Source organism: Carcharhinus amblyrhynchos, chromosome 3 (genome assembly GCF_965287045.1).
Source record: "Carcharhinus amblyrhynchos chromosome 3, sCarAmb.v2.hapA, whole genome shotgun sequence".
Lineage (NCBI taxonomy): Eukaryota > Metazoa > Chordata > Chondrichthyes > Carcharhiniformes > Carcharhinidae > Carcharhinus > Carcharhinus amblyrhynchos.
The window spans coordinates 78,362,784-78,379,889 of record NC_137326.1 but is presented as its reverse complement, the minus strand read 5'-3'; the positions used below and the strand labels follow the sequence as shown (position 1 = coordinate 78,379,889).

At 42.9% G+C, this 17,106-nt stretch overlaps 1 protein-coding gene across 4 annotated transcripts in view; it reads left to right on the top strand.

Annotated features, from left to right (window-relative positions):
- The window catches only part of dgkd (diacylglycerol kinase delta), a 139,159-nt gene that overhangs the window by 76,230 nt on the left and 45,823 nt on the right, over positions 1-17,106 (top strand). For all 4 annotated transcript variants that reach the window (XM_080185423.1, XM_080185422.1, XM_080185421.1 and 1 more), the window contains exons 5-11: positions 2,089-2,221; positions 3,855-3,961; positions 9,361-9,486; positions 11,419-11,521; positions 13,505-13,667; positions 14,888-14,996; positions 15,947-16,086. In XM_080185423.1, the coding sequence (XP_080041549.1) occupies positions 2,089-2,221; positions 3,855-3,961; positions 9,361-9,486; positions 11,419-11,521; positions 13,505-13,667; positions 14,888-14,996; positions 15,947-16,086 (881 nt within the window). The remainder of the gene's footprint in view (positions 1-2,088; positions 2,222-3,854; positions 3,962-9,360; positions 9,487-11,418; positions 11,522-13,504; positions 13,668-14,887; positions 14,997-15,946; positions 16,087-17,106) is intronic.

Below are 17,106 nucleotides of genomic sequence, written 5' to 3'. Positions count from 1 at the left end.
ATTAGAGTCAGAACTCCTGTGCCTGACTGATCAGATATAAACTACCCACTGTCCTGCATACTTTGAAAAAGCTCAAGACTTCTAGTGGAAAACCTTCAGATCTCCTTCTTCAGAGGAATCTGCACAGAGAGCAGTGAAGCGAATCTGTGCAGAACCCATACCCACCTTTCACAGTGCTAACTGCCCTGGTAAATGTTTGAAGGTCGCCAAGTTTCTCGGTATGTTAGTGTGTGAATGAATGTGTGTCGGTGGGCAGGTGGGTGAGGGAAGTGGCTAGGATATCAGCTGGATGATGTAGCAGCTGGGTGAGGTGGGTAGTTGGGTCAGGGGGTTATCAGGTTTGGGGCTTATCAGATTTGATTGGGTGTGTCGGGGAGTCAGCTTGCTGGGGGTAGTCAGGTTAGGGAGGAATCACAAACCTTCCTTTTTATCCTCGTCCAACCCACCCTTGCTCAAAACCTATTATATCTCTAACTTGTTCCAGATCTGAGGGAAGGTCACAAACCTGAAACAGTCACTACTCTCTTATGGTGCACATTCTAAATAGTAAAGATGTTGCCACTGCATTGTCTTTTATTATGATAGTTATTTGGTACACAGCTTAAGGCCTCCTTTCTGATTAATGTTTGCCATTTTAGAACCCTTCCTAATCATCATTCCATATATTCCTCTGTTATGTCATCTAAACAGGTCTATCAGATGCTCACTAGCATCTGTCCTTTTCAATTCTTTAGTTCTATTCATTTTGATTTTGCCTGATAATGCCATTAATTTAGACTTTTCCTTCACATTACCCTGATGATGTATTAATACTTCAATCACTACCTCCCCCACCCTGACCCATCCTCCCCACAAGCTTTTTTATATTTCCCTCCCAGTTTCTAAAGTCCTACATCCTATTGTGTTTGCCTCCCACCAATGTCCACGGTACAGCCAGCTCTCTGTCCTTGCTGTTACCTCACTTCACTCTAGCTGGACTTCTGCTCCCAGTCCCCCTCTTTCATTTCATTTCCCCTGGAATTGTCATGAGGAGGCTACTTTCCTCCTCTTGGCTTTCTTATCTGCCAGCAACCCAGCATCTACTGGTGCATTACTGATTTCCATATAAGTCCTGAATTCTAGATGTTCTCAGTCTCTTTCCCAGAGGTTTTCTCACCCACTCTGTTATTTTCTCCTGGAGATGACACACCATTCAAGACTTCAGAACATAACTGAAAACGGTCTGTTTCTCTAATCAGTCACCCATAACCACTAAGAACTATTCATTTTCATGATAGGCACTTTCTTCACTATGCCATGATGTTGCTCATGATGACTGTCCTCCTGGCTCACTGCCCTCGTCTGAGACAACAGCTATCACTTTATGTTCACAGGAGACTACCTCTACTTCCTGCCTCCTCACCCTTCTCAATGTAGTTAAGAAGTTCAGTCCATGAGGGAGGATGAACCAGTTTTTTTTAGAAGCCTGCTTATAATGTGCCCATTGTGATTGCTTCAGTGTAATAGGAATCACGGTAGAATTTGGTCACACTTTTGTCATCTATCACACCACCCTGATTGAGGGAGTAACTGGCAGATACATGCACAAGGGTTGCTACTATTAGTGAGTCATGTAATTATCACTAAGATTGTGCAAATATAGCACAGTATGTTTGATTTAAACAGTTAATTTCAGAACTCATTGGATTTATTCTACTATGAGATCTTAAGCACGTCATTAGAATCGAGAACAAAATGGTAACTGAGAATATTTGCCTGTATTCACTTACATGTCACAAATGTAGTGTCGAAAACCAGGTAAAGCACTTCAATAGGCAGAACCCAACCAAGCACGAGAATTAGGAAATCGCTAACCTGACACTGAATGAAAAGCCAGCTGATACGTCGTAATTGCTCCAAGCATGTCAATGTATAAATGAGCACATTATCTACACTCTGCTCGCTGGTCCCACCCAATCCATGAAATTTTTGTCGCTGTGATTGGGATCCAGTAGAGTGACTGGTATGTAGTAAATTCTCTTTGGCTGTTTTTGTTAAATATTTGTTAAATATTTCTTATACTTTTTAATTCTGTTTTTCTCTGAGCAGTCGACCCAGTACAGCATGGATCATTTCTCAGGGATGCACAACTGGTACGCCTGCTCACATGCACGGCCAACATACTGCAATGTGTGCCGAGAGGCCCTATCTGGGGTCACATCTCATGGATTGTCCTGTGAAGGTAAGAATCTAAGATGGAAGTGGTTTCTCACTTCATCCCTTGTGACCCCTTTCTCAGTCAGTCACAATATCTTTCATTGGAAAATTCATCATTCATCTTACATATGTTGTTACCACACCCCAAATCCCCTCCACTCCCACAGTGCAGCTCCTGAACATTGTAAGGAGTGTTCCACAGTAAAATTACCATTATAAATAAACACTGTGTGCCATAGTGTAAGTGCACAGCCTACAGGGCGGGATGGGCTATTGATTTTGACAGCACATTCTTTCTGACAAGGAAGGATAGGCAGTTTTTTTTTACAGAACACTGGATAATTTCTTCCTCATAAGGAGCAATGGATTCTTTTTATTTTTCTGAAATCAGGAACCTTTTAAAACAAACTTTAAAGAACGTATTTCATTTTCACATTCTTCCTTTGTTTATTCTTGGTTTTTTTTGCTGAATGTCCCGTTCAGTTTATTTCCCGCCAGTTTTGACTTTGAACAGTTGAATGATTTGAGACATTTAAGTTAATATTGTGTGTAATCCCCACATTGTGTCGGTCAGTGACTACCTTGTTAACCATTTCCTGGTTATGTGGCCAAACAGAATGCGTGTAGCTGTCAGATTATATAATCGACTATGATACCTAAACAAGGAATCAGTGTGAGAAAAAAGAGTCAACAGAATTTAAGGATTCCTGATAATGACACTGCCACAAAGTATGTGGCTAACAGTTAATCGCTTTCTATAAAGAATCCAACTGGTGGAATCATAATAGTGCACCACTCTGTAGCAGGGAAGCATACAGATAATAACGGTGCCTCTTTAAAAGGATCTGATCACATAGAAGGCCAAGATAAGTGAGATTTTCACTTCAAAGGGAATCCCAGTGGTTAGGTAATCTCCTTCAAGTCACCCTAATAAAAAGAATCTAGGCCCCAATGGTGTAAAGGTTGCAAACTAGTGGTTCCGAATCTAGCATGGGAGTTTTTGATAAACTTGTTTAGAGGCATAGCAGCTGCCTTACCTCAGTGATAGTCATGCATGATTTGGAGGTGGGAATGTGGGGAATTCCTTCTATCATAATAAGGTGGTGTAGAATCAGGCGATATGGAGCCTACCTTGATAGTAGACAATCAGCAGATGTTGCCCAGCTGGGCTTTGTGGATTTGCTTTTAGTCTGTGGTGAGATTTGAACACAGCCCCCAAAGTATTAACCTGGGTCATTTGGGTTTTTAAGCCAGTGACAATACCAGTGCGCTACCACCTCAAAAGAAAATGATCAGGTGAGCCTCACCTCCACCGAAGGTTTATTTCAAAATTCAAATTCAAATTTAACCCTGTATTATGGTGATAGCATTACTCTAGGTTATGGTTTACCAGTTCAGTGACCTCCTAAGCTCCCATCAGGGAATTGAACCTTTGGCTCCTATGTGACAGACAGGGATACAAAACGCTGTACTAACAACCCCTGTTTCCATCCTCATCTCTCTCTTCTCCTCCTCCTCCTCCTCCTCCTCCTCCTCCTCCCCCTCCCCCCCCCTCCTCTCTCCCCCCCCCCCCCCCCCCCCACTGTCCCACAAATAAAACACTTAACTGCACAATAACTTTTGAAGACTCTCATGTGCCTCTCCTTTCTGATTCACAGTGTGTAAGTTCAAAGCTCACAAGCGTTGTGCTGTGAGAGCCACCAACAACTGCAAGTGGACAACACTGGCCTCAATTGCCAAAGATATAATTGAAGATGAAGATGGGGTATGTTGTAAGTGGAGAGACAAGCGAGTGCTGATAAATTAAAAGCAGAGCGAGTGCTGGTTAGAGCCTGGCAATCTTTGGTCACTTTGGTTATAGTGGCCACAATTCGGTTGCGTTTACTTTAGCAATGGATAGGTATATACCGCAGGGCAAGAGTTACAGCTGGGGGAAAGGAAATTATGAGGCGATTAGGTGAGATTTAGGATGCATAGGGTGTGGAAGGAAATTGTAGAGGATGGGCACAATTAAAATGTGGAGATTGTTCAAGGAACAGCTACTGCGTGTTCTTGATAAATATGTACCTGTCGGACAGGGAGGAAGTGGTCAAGCAAAGGAACCGTGGTTTATTAAAGAAGTTGAATCTCTTGTGAAGAGGAAGAAGGAGACTTATGTTAAGATGAGACGTGAAGGCTCAGTTAGGGCGCTTGAGAGTTACAAGTTAGCCAGGAAGGAACTAAAGAGAGAGCAAAGAAGAGCCAGGAAGGGACATGAGACGTCTTTGGCAGGTAGGATCAAAGAAAACCCTTAAGCTTTCTATAGGTATGTCAGGAATAAAAGAATGACTAGGGTAAGATTAGGGCTAGTCAAGGACAGTAGTGGGAAGTTGTACGTGGAGTTTGAAGAGATAGGAGAGGCGCTAATGAATATTTTCTTCCATATTCACACAGGAAAAAGACAATGTTGTCGAGGAGAATACTGAGATACAGGCTATTAGACTAGACGGGATTGAGGTTCATAAGGAGGAAGTGTTAGCAATTCTGTACAGTGTGAAAATAGATAAATTCCCAGGCCGGATGGGATTTATCCTAGGATTCTCTGGGAGGCTAGGGAGGAGATTGCAGAGCCTTTGGCTTTGATCTTTATGTCATCATTGTCTACATTTGTCTATAGTGTCAGAAGACTGGAGGAAAGCAAATGTTGTCCCCTTATTCAAGAAGGCGAGTAGAGACAACCTTGGTAATTATAAACCAGTGAGCCTTACTTATGTTGTGGGCAAAGTTTTGGAAAGGATTACAAGAGATAGGATTTATAATCATCCAGAAAGGAATAATTTGATTAGGGATTGTCAACATGGTTTTGTGAAGGGTAGGTCATGCCTCACAAACCTTATTGAGTTCTTTGAAAAGGTGACCAAGGAGGTGGATGAGGGTAACGCAGTTGATGTGGTGTATATGGATTTCAGGAAAAGCATTTGATAAGGTTCCCCACAGTAAGCTATTGCAGAAGATACAGAGGCATGGGATTGAGGGTGATTTAGCAGTTTGGATCAGAAATTGGCTAGCTGCAAGAAGGCAGAAGGGTGGTGATTGATGTAAAATATTCATTCTGGAGTTCATGTACTAGTGGAGTACCGCAAGGATCTATTTTGGGCCACTGCTGTTTGTCATTTTTATAAATGACCTGGATGAGGGCATAGAAGGATTGGTTAGTAAATTTGCCGATGACACTAAAGTAGGTGGAGTTGTGGACAGTGTGGAAGGATGTTGCAGGTTACAGGGGGACATAGATAAGCTGCAGAGCTGGGCTGAGAGGTGGCAAATGGAGTTTAATGTAGAAGAGTGAGAGGTGATTCACTTTGGAAGGAGTGACCGGAATATAGAGTACTGGGCTAATGGTAAGATACTTGATGGTGTCGATAAGCAGAGAGGTCTCAGTGTCCCTGTGTATAGATCCCTGAAAGTTGGCACCCAGGCTGATGGGGTTGTTAAGAAGGCAAACGGTGTGTTAGCTTTTATTGGTAGAGGGATTGAGTTTTGGAGCCATGAGGTCATGTTGCAGCTGTACAAAACTTTGGTGCAGCCACAGTTGGAGTATTGCATACAGTTCTGGTCGCCGCATTATAGGAATGATGTGGAAGCGTTGGGAAGGGTGCGGAGGAGATTTACCAGGATGTTGCCTGGCATGATGGGAAGGTCTTATAAGGAAATGCTGAGGGACTTAAAGCTGTTTTCGTTAGGAGAAGAAGGTTAAGAGGTGATTTAATAGAGGCATACGAGATAATCAGGGGATTAGATAAGGTGGACAGTGAGAGCCTTTTTCCTCAGATGGCGATGGCTAGCACAAGGGTCCATAGCTTTAAATTGAGGGGTGTTAGATATAGGACAGATGTCAGAGATAGGCTCTTTACTAAGAGAGTAGTAAGGGCGTAGAATGCCCTGCCTACGACAGTAGTGGATTCGCCAACATTAAGGGCATTTAAATGGTCATTGGAAAAACATGGATGATGTTGGAATAGTGTAGGTTAGATGGGCTTTAGGTTGGTTTTCACAGGTCGGCGCAACATTGAGGGCCGAAGGGCGTTTTCTGCACTGTAATGTTCTGTGTTCTATCAGCCACTGCCTTTCAATGGAATTCATCAGGATTGATACGTTGGTGCAGTGAGTTAGACTCCTTCTGCAGTTGGAATTGGGACTGGTGAGAGTTGAGTTTAGGAAGTTGTACAAAGTCATTCCATCAGGAACTCAGGGCATTTTTCAATGAACAGTTTTCAGGGGAACATGACCCTGGCGCAGTGAGTACTAGTTAGGGGGGAAGTCGCATTGAACAATGAGTGGTTAAATGAGGAATATGGCACTGGAAGGCAAATGTACCGAGGGAACATGGGACTAATCAACGAGTGATTACAAATAGGAATATAATACTTGGCAGTGAGTAATTACCAAGGTGGTTGATTATTATCCATAAAGTAGAAGAATTTAAAATTGGAATTTTCAGATGAAAAAGACCAGTACACAGTTGGATGGTATTGTGCTGCAGAGCCTGAGCTCTTGAAAACCCAGTTTGTATTTTAAATATTGGAGCTCCCCCAATTGGTATAACTTGGTAAAGCAGCCCATTTTACTTTGGTTTCCTGAAGTTGGATCGATTTTGAAGAACTAGCATCTTTCATAAGCTCTTTGAATTGTCTTGAGATTAACAGCCAAATATTACCTTTGCAATAGAGTCAGCGTTATAATATAGACAAATGTGGACAAATTAGGTATTGCTATTGGTGATGAAGGTTGAAGGGTAAATACTAACTAGACAGCAGAAGAATATCCCTGCAGTTCACAGAACCAGAATACTACAGTGCAGAAGAGGTCCTTCAGCCCATCAAGTCTGCACGGACACACGAAATGCCCTCACCTGCCCACCTAATCCCACTTACCAGCACTTGGCCCATAGCCTTGAATGTTATGGCATGCCAAATATTCATCCAGTACTTTTTAAAGGGTGTGAGGCATCCTGCCTTCACTACCCTTCCAGGCAGTGTATTTCAGACCATCACCACCCTCTGAGTTAAAGTTTTCCCTGAAATCTCCCCTAAACCTCCCACCCTGCACTTATAACTTGTGTCCCCTAGTAACTGACCCTTCAACTAAGGAGAACAGCTGCTCCCTATCCACCCTATGCATAATCCTCATAATCTTGAACACTTCAGTCAGGTCGTCACGCACCCCCCCCCCCCCCCCCCCCCCCTCAGTCTTCTCTGCTCCAACAAAAACAACCCAAGCCTATCCCACCTCTCTTCATAACCTAAATGTTCCATCCCAGGCAGCATCCAGGTAAATCTCCACTGCACCCACTCCTTCACATTCTTCCTCTAATGTGGCGACCAGAACTACACAGTATTCCAGATGTGGCCTCACCAAAGTTCTATACAACTCCATCATGATATCTCTACTTTTGTAATCTATACTCCGATTGATAAAGACGAGTGTGCCATATGTCTTTGTCACCACCCTATTAACCTGCCTTTCTGCCTTCGGAGATCTATGGATAAACACATGAAGGTCCCTGTTCTTCAGAACTTCCCAGTGTCAGCTCTTTCATAGGATACTTCCTTGTCAAATTATTCCTTCCAAAGTGCATCACTTCACATTTTTCAGAGTTAAATTCCATCTGCCACTTATCTGCCCATTTGAGCATTCCGTCTATCTTCCTGTAACCCAAGACACTCAACTTCACTGTTAACCACCCAGCCAATCTTTGTGCCATCGGCAAACTTACTGATCCTACCCCCACGTAGTCATCTATGTCATTTATATAAATGATGAACAATCGGGGACCCAACACATCCCTGTGGTACACCACTGGTCACTGGCCTCCAGCCATCTGTCACCACCTTCCGTCTCCTACCACTGAGCCAAGTATTAATCCACTTTGTCAGATTACCCTGTAGCCCATATGCATTGGCCTTCTTAATAAGTCTCCCATGTGGGATTTTGTCAAGGGCTCTGCTGAATCCATGTAAACTTCATCAACGGCACTATCCTCACCCACATGCTTTGTTACATACTCAAAAAATTAAATTAAGTTTGTAAGGCATGACTTCACACTGATAAAGCCATGCTGACTATCCCTCATCAAACCTCGCCTCTCCAAATAGAGATAGATTCCTCTTTCAGAATCTTCTCCAATAGTTTCTCAACCACAGGCGTGAGACTCACTGGTCTGTAGTTCCTTGCCTTGTCTCTACAATCTTTCTTAAATGGTGGGACCACATTGACTGTTCTCCAGTCCTCTGGCACCTCCCCGGTAGCCAGGGAGGAATTAAAAATTTGGGTCAGAGCCCAAAGAGCACTTCTTTGAATAGTATTAGCCTAGGCTACATAATCAATTTTCTGGAACAGGCTTTGAACTAAGTTGCAGATGAGAGTACTATCATTGAACCAAGTTGAACGTTGCTGCACTGATGTTTTCCTGCAAGGACCACATTACCGCTGGAAATCTGCACGTCATGTTCAAAACCTTGCACGTGGTTTTTTTGTGTTGTGCAGGGCACTTCAACTATGCTGGCAAACTGTCTATGCCAATATTGACAATTGTAGCTTACCATAAGTTCATTCATTGCTCCAATTGTAGCTTAATGCCTCAGTGCATCTAGTAAGCATTTTCAATGTGGCCTTTTTCATTGCAATATTTGTGTATCAGTCACAAAGAGCTGAAGCAGAGAAATCACTCCTGGGGCTAGTACTGATCCCTTACACCAAGTTCATGGCCGATCCCTTAAACAAGCTTCTGAGTCGATCCCTTATACTGGAGTACACGCTGGCTCCCCTCTCCGGGCTCCGCGCCGGCTCCCCTCTCCGGGCTCCGCGCCGGCTCCCCTCTCCGGGCTCCGCGCCGGCTCCCCTCTCCGGGCTCCGCGCCGGCTCCCCTCTCCGGGCTCCGCCCCGGCCCCTTACAGTTAGGTCCACGCTTTCTTTTTATACCTGAGGCTGTGCTGGTGTCTTTACTTGGGTCTGTACTGAGTCATTTTGCTGGAGCGTCTGCTCTTTCTTTTGATGAGATCTGTTAGTGCTCCTTATCTGTGTTTTGTACTGCTGCAACTGTTGTACTTTGATTTGTATCCTTTCTTCCATACTGTAGATCACATTGCTGTTATACTGTAATATTCTTCTGTCTCCCTCATTCAGGTCTCAATGCCACACCAGTGGTTGGAAGGCAATTTGCCTGTCAGTGCAAAATGTACTGTCTGTGACAAAACATGTGGCAGTGTTCTACGTCTGCAGGATTGGCGCTGCCTATGGTGTAAAGCGATGGTGAGCAGAACATTTTTATTGGTTTGTTAGTCAGAACAGGGCTCACACATCATTGCGATAAATGGTGATTTTCTGTTGAAATTTCAGCCTCCCTTTTTGAGCATGAAGCAGTTTTTAAAAATCTTAAATCACACAATTAGGTAGAGCTGAAGTTTTCTTTATAAATTGGAGAAAATTTCATTGCTGCCTGTCCAATTTGATAGAAATCAGTTCACAAAATTTTTATATCACTGTTTGCAAAATCAGCTGTTTCTGTGTTCCCATAACTGGAATTAAAAGTCTAATGATGACCACAAAACCAAAGGCGATTGTCGTAAAAACCCGTCTGGTTCATTAGTGTCCTTTAGGGAAGGAAATCTGTTGTCCTTACCTGGTCTGGCCTACATGTGACTGCAAGCCCACAGCAATGCAATTGACTCTTAACTGCCCTCAGGAATGGGCAATAAATGCTGCAATACCCACATCCCATAAATAATTATTAAAAAAAACCTGATTATTACAATGTCCTCTGTAACATGACTTCCCCAACCAATACTTCTCTCCCCTTTCTCCCCTCCTACCTGAAGACAACTCTCCTCTTTGTCTTCCGCTCTGTTTTACTTATCTCCCTCACTTCCTGTTTTTCCTTGTTTCCTATTCAGGACACCCCTGTGCTTCCCATTTTCCACCCCATCTCTGCTGTTACCTAACTCTGCCATTAGATCTCCTCTTCTCATTTCTCCCATCCCTCATGAATTCCTCCTTTCCACTACTCAATCTTCTCACCCTCTTTCCCTCTTGTTCACCCACTTTCCAGATCTTTGCCCCTGTCAAAACTTGTTCTCCATTTCCCCTAATTATACTTACCCTCTCCCACAAATCTACTTTCAATCATTTTGCATCTTACCTCCATTGATTTCTTTCTGATGTAAGCTTCCTGTCTTATCTTTAGCCTTCTCCCCCATCTCTGCTTCACGTCTCCACATTGTTCTTGATAGTCCCAGTTCTCCCAGTCTTCCCATTGATTTTGTCATGGATGGGCTTCAGAGCTGCATCCTGAATTTCAGACATTACTGGATCAGACTAAAAGCAGAGTTCTGCACAAGGTCTTTTCCTGAAGAAAGGGAGAAGTGCCAAGTAGAAGTAGGAAGCAGGCTCATGGCTGTGTTGTTTGTGAAGTAGGGAGCAGCCTCATGGCTGTGAAAATGTTTGTACCCTGAGTAGGAACAAGTTAACTTTATTGCTATTCATTGGATGCCATCTGTGGAAACACGATGTACACCGATTAAGGGAATTAGCCATTTGCCATAGTTGAACTAGATAATTTTATTTGAAACCATGCCAATATTTGGCTGTGTGGAGCTGAACTCCTATTTTGACAGTCCAGGTTAGATCAGCAACTTGCTCCCATTGGAATTTCACTGAATTTCAATTATTTAGGAATGTCCCATTACGAATTACCTATTGCAACCAGCTGTATCAGAGAGTACAATCTGTAGTAACCTTGAACAGACAATAAGTTCTATCTATTCACTCAGTCCTAACTCACTTTGTTCTCTGCTCTCCTCCTGTTCAGTTTTATTTAAGTTTTAAGTTTATGTTTATTTATTAGTATCACAAGTAGGCTTACATTAACACAGCAATGAAGTTACTGTGCAAATCTCTTAGTCACCACACTCCAATGCCTATTTGGATACACTGAAGGAGAACTTAGCATGGCCAATGCACCTAATCAGCATCTTTTGGACAGTGGGTGGAAACCAGAGCACCCAAAGGAAACCCACGCAAACATGGGGAGAGTGTTGCAGACTGTGCACAGACAGTGACCCAAGCTGGGAATCAAAACTGAGCCTCTGGCACTGGGAGGCAGTGGTGCTAACCACTGTGCCACCGTGCCGCCCTCCAGTGTGGATCATTGTGTGCTAATTTTTGTGTCCTGTTCTTTGCCTCTAGGTACACACAACCTGTAAAGACATGCTTCCTGTCAAATGTCCACTGGGACAATGTAAAGTTTCAGTCATTCCTCCAACTGCACTCAACAGTATAGACTCTGATGGTGAGTTCAACACTTTTGCTTCAATGAGCATTAACGTGCTTTCAAACTAGGGGGGACACGGAGATTGGAATTAAACCAAGGTTTGAAATGGGTGAGACATTGACTCGAGGTTTTTTCTAAAACTAGAGTGAGTGAGATATTTGACCCAATACTGGGATGGGAGTGGTTGACATGTATGGCCTAAGAGAAAGTGTGATGTGGAAAGTTTGTGAGTGAGTGTGAAGGATGCTATGAACAGTTGCAAGCGAGTTTGTAAATGAATGTTAGCTTTGATTGAGAGAGTGGGCACAATGTAGTTTGCGAGTGAGTGTCAGTAATTGTGAAAAAGTCTGCAGGTGGAACTGAAAGAATAAGTTAATGTAAGAGGTGCTGCAAGAATTTGAGTGTGACAATGAGGGAACTGTGAGTGTGAGTGATTCTGAGAGAATTTGCAAAAGTTTGAGCAAGTGAGAATTTGTGAGCAGTTAAGGAAAAGTGTGAAGGTGTTTGAGTGTTTGTGAATCGTATTGAGAGTTTCCAATTGACCTTTAGGGGTTCTTCAAGAGTGTAAGTGGTTGTGAGAAGGTGTCAGCAGTAGTGAGAGAATATGAGTGAGTTTGTGAGTGGTGTTACAAGGATGTGAGGTGTTGACTTACAGCATGTAGGGCCTTGAGTTCATTAAAATATTATACAACCACCCATGGGCAACCTCAGCTTGACCTAGTTTCATGCTGTTGACTGAGTGTAGGCACAAAATGCTGTTATAGTGCTAACTATATACCTAGTACCAAATGCTGCCCTTTCCATTAGTGGTAGGGTCTAAACTAATTAAACTGGCAATAGCCCAAACTATCAACCAAACAGTGTAAAGGCACCCAACAGCAACCATTCTGTAGGGGAGAGCGTATAGAAAGAAGTAATGAGGGCTTGTGTGAAAGGTATGGCGATAATCATAGTTGATTTTAATCTAACAAGTAGATTGGGCAGATCAGATTGGCAAAGATAGCTGATACTTGAGTTCATAGAGTGTATTCAGGGCAATTTGAGTTCTAGAGCCAACCAGAGAGCAGGCTATTCTAGATCTGTTAATGTGCAACCAGACAAGATTAATGAATAACCTCATAGCAAACGCATCCGAGGTAATAGTGATCATGTCATGGCTGAGTTTGGCATTCAGTTTGAGGGAGGAAGAGTGGATCTAAGACTAGTGTTTTGAACTTAAATTAGGACAGTTATGAGAATAAGGAGACATAGCTGGCTAAAGTGAACTTGGAAATTGGATTATGGGATAAGTCAGTAGAAATGCAGAGGCAGACATTTATATGGATATATTTTGTAACACTCAGCAAAGATATATTCCAGTGAGAAAGGTTCTAGGGCAAGGACATATTATCAGTGACTAACTATGGCAATTAAAGAGGGTATCAAGTTGAAAGAGAAAGCATACAATTCCATGAAGATTTATAGCATGTTAAAAGATTGAACAGGATAGAAAAAACAGCAAAGAATGGCCCAAAAAAAAGGGAGAAATTGGAGGAGAGAAAGCAAGCAAGAAATATGAAAGCAAATCCCTTCTCCACAGGCGAGACTAGAACTATGGGACACAGTTTCAAAGTAAGGGATCTCCCATTTAAGACGGAGATGAAGAGCAATTTTTTTCTCTCAGTGAGTGGTGAATCTGAAATTCTCTTCTCCAGAAAGCAAAAGAGACAGGGTTATTAAATATTTTTAAAGCTGGTTTAGTTAGATTCTTGATGTATAAGGTAGTCAAAGGGTATTGGGAATAGACAGTAAGTGGAGTTGAGGCCACAGTTGAATCAGCTGCGATCTTGTTGAATGACAGAGCAGACTCGATTGGGCTACTCCTCTTAATTCATATATTCGTATATAAGAAATACAGGGGTCTGGGTGAACAGGTAGTCATGCAATTACTAAACTTATCACATTTTTTCATTTAGCAACCATCTCAGTAAACTTTGTAATCAAATTTCTGCTGTTCTTTAGGGTTTTGGAAAGCAACGTGCCCACCATCATGTACCAGTCCGCTTCTTGTGTTTGTGAACTCTAAAAGTGGAGATAACCAGGGGGTGAAGTTCTTAAGGAGATTCAAGCAGTTACTGAACCCGGCTCAGGTGTTTGACTTGATGAACGGAGGCCCGCATCTTGGGTAGGAGGTGCTTAAAGCACACACCTTTGCAGTTTAGATTTATCAGACTACTGGGGCAGAGTGTAACTTTTGTTAAAACAAAAACAGAACTGCTGTCATATTGGGTGACCAGGTGAGAGGGTTGGTTCAAGGTCAGGCAGGAATCATCACAATTACTGCTCCAGGTCACTCTCTAGTAGCCCTGCTAGGAAGAGTTCATGGATGGCAGGCGGCAACAGGATAGGGCCCAGCTATGGTGCACTCACCATGCTCACAATACCATGCTGGTCTTCATTGCTCAAGCTCTTTCACAAAGCATGGCCACAGTGAGGAACCAGAGACTGGCTGGAGGCTTGCACAAACCAGCCAGCAGTCATTTAAGTTATGAGAGTTAACAATGTGGAGGTTCTAATTGTGAAAGTTGTAACAATTGTAATTGTGGGAGCTAAAACAGAGTTCTAGTTGTGGGAGTTATTACTGAGGCCTAGTTGTGGGATTTATCATTGAGGTCCAATTAAGCAATTTATTATTGAGGTCTAATTGTGGGAATTATAATCTATAATTGCAGAAATTATGCTGGGAATAATTATAGTTATAATTATGGGTGTATAAAATATTATTATTGGAGATTTGAATAGACTTGGATAGGTTGAATATGTGTGTTAACAGACAGCTCTTTCTCGAAATGGGTTCAGGTCTAATTTGCTACTTCAGTAAGGAAGGAAGTAATATTCACCGTGCTTCTGCATAATGATGCAGGGCAAGAGAAAGGCCTAAAAATAGGGAAAACACTTGGACGCAATGATCACAATGTAATTGATAGCAGAGGTACTTGACAAGAACAAATTAATAGCGAGAAATTAAGGATTTCTTAAATTGCAAAATTAGCAAACTGAGCAAAGGGAAATACGAAAAACACAAGATAAGATGAGAGCCGCTGAAAATACGGATAGTGAGCAAGTGCTTATGGACAACTTGGCTTTGTTCTATGATTCTATCATTGTGAGCGGTAGCTTGGCAGAGAAACAAATGCGCAAGAATGGAAACAATAGAGTAAGAAAGGAGAAAAGGCGAGTTGGATGATATTTGTCTGCTTTGGAGTGACATTCAATTGAGGAATGCAGGTAAACCAGTTTGAGAACATTAGTTGGGGTTCTTGTCATTGTCATTACTTGTGTTTATTTTCAGATAGTACAGATCAAACAACAGTGTGATTTTACATGCTGTCTTTTTGTTTACAGTTTGCGGTTGTTCCAGAAGTTTGATACATTTCGAATCCTTGTGTGTGGTGGAGATGGCAGTGTTGGATGGGTGCTGTCTGAAATTGATAGTCTCAATCTCCACAAGCAGGTATTATCTAGAGTGTCCTGTAGAAAAATCTGAAAAATCATCTTGTTCTTTTTGATTGGAGGTAAAGACTCAATAACAACTGTGGTTGGTGTACGTGATTCCACAACCAAGTAAATGCAAATCCAGAGAAAAAAGAGGTCCGACAGTCCAAATACGAAAGAATCTATGGGCTGAATTTCATGCTCCCCTGCCTGTATGTTTTTCTGCGGTGGGGTGAATGTTAAATGGAAGGAACAGCCTTCCATTGGGTCCCTGTCAGCCCCTACCACAGTGATTTTAAACTGAGACGGGCAAGTTCTCAGCTGAAATGCCTGCCTATGCCTCAACTGAGGCCCTTAAGTCATTTTCCAGCCACCCATGGCCTGGGAGATCCTCCTACCCTGACTCAATTTTGAGGCTGGCGGGAAGATTTCCTGGGCCATAGGGTAGTAGGAAAGTGATCAGGCTTAAGTGTTGGCCTGGACTTTGGATTCCCCCAGCCCTGGCCTCGGCCTCTTCCTTCAACATCCCAGTTCCCACTCTTCATCCTGCCCACACTAGGACCTCGAAAAACTTACTTGGCTGTCCAGTCCTGGGATTGACGCTGTGGCATCTTCAAGCACTTCCTTTTGTATCAGCTGCAGCTGTTGAGATGGTGGGAATGGAAACCCTGCCATACAAAATGTTCAGGCCCATGTTTGATTTTGTGATTGAGCCTCTCATCCCACTTCCTCCAGTGCCAGTTGATTTTTCAGTCAGACCATCTTCATTTTTATTCCATGTCTGATAATTCTAACATTGAATCCAACATTTCACAGCTCGCATTGTTATCAGAGGCCACATTTGAAGGTGGTGTCGGAGGTTGAAGTTAAGGGGTTGTGTGGCACAGAGCGCTGCATTTGAGAGTGGGTATTTCAGGATATCACTGACTTCTGGGTCTATTATTTTTAATAACTGCCAAACTTTTTCAGTGTCAGATGGGAGTTCTACCTTTGGGTACCGGCAATGATCTGGCACGTGTTCTGGGATGGGGTTCAGCCTGCGATGATGACACACAGCTCCCTCAAATCCTGGAGAAGCTGGAGCGAGCAAGCACAAAAATGCTGGATAGGTGAGAAAATTGTTTAAAAATTCAATGGATTTCGTTTATTTTATTACATCAGTGGAGCCTGTTATTCTCCATTCTGTTGATTTCACTTAACGCACAATCGTACAACACCACTTTGTTACCTCTGTACTTAGATGCACAATAACTTCACATCTTTGATTCTGGGAGGGGCAAAGCAGTCAGGGTCCCTGCTCCTGACCACAATCCTGTTGGAAAGTGCATGTATGTGGATGTTGAGTGAGGACAGAATTGGGCGCAGCAATGATCTTTCTTCACAGTCAGGTAATCTGCTGACACTCTGTAGGCGCAGACATTTGTTGATGCTTGTGGAATTTTTATCCCAGGATGGGTTAATGCTGACAAGGAGGTGAGACGATAAAGACATTCAGCACCAAGCTTATAGACATGTTGATAAAAGCCAAAGTGGCCAGTAACTGAGAAAACATGAAAGAAAGTTTACTCCACAAATAACAAACATTACAACATTGTGTGGATGTGGCTGAGACAACAGCAAGCATTGCGGATCCCTGGGACACGCCATCCAACACCTTGAGTTCATTATCCCGGACCAGTCGGCTCGGGGAATAGGGCAGGGCACGATGGTGGAACAATCAGGAAGCAACAGAGGGCCAGGTAACAGGCATTTCTCCTGCATTCGTGAGAGGCTATTTACAGAGTGCCTCTCACCACAGGGTGAGAGCAGGGTGCTTACCTATGGGCTTCGGATTGGTGCATGGTTGTGGGAAGAGGATAATGATGTATCAGAAGAGTGGGAGACTAATGATACATAGTTCAACGGAAGAGTAATGGAGTATGGTACTGGGTGAAGGTAAAAATGCACATTATGGGGAATTAGTAACTGTGCATGTGGAAGGGGGGTAGTGCATGTTGCAAGGAGAAGAAGAATGGTGCATGATATAAGGTGGTTAAAGTAATGATGTATAGGGAAATACTGTAACCTTGAATGATGTGCTGCAACGAAGAAAATGGGAAACTCATGAGCAATATCTAATCAATGTTCAT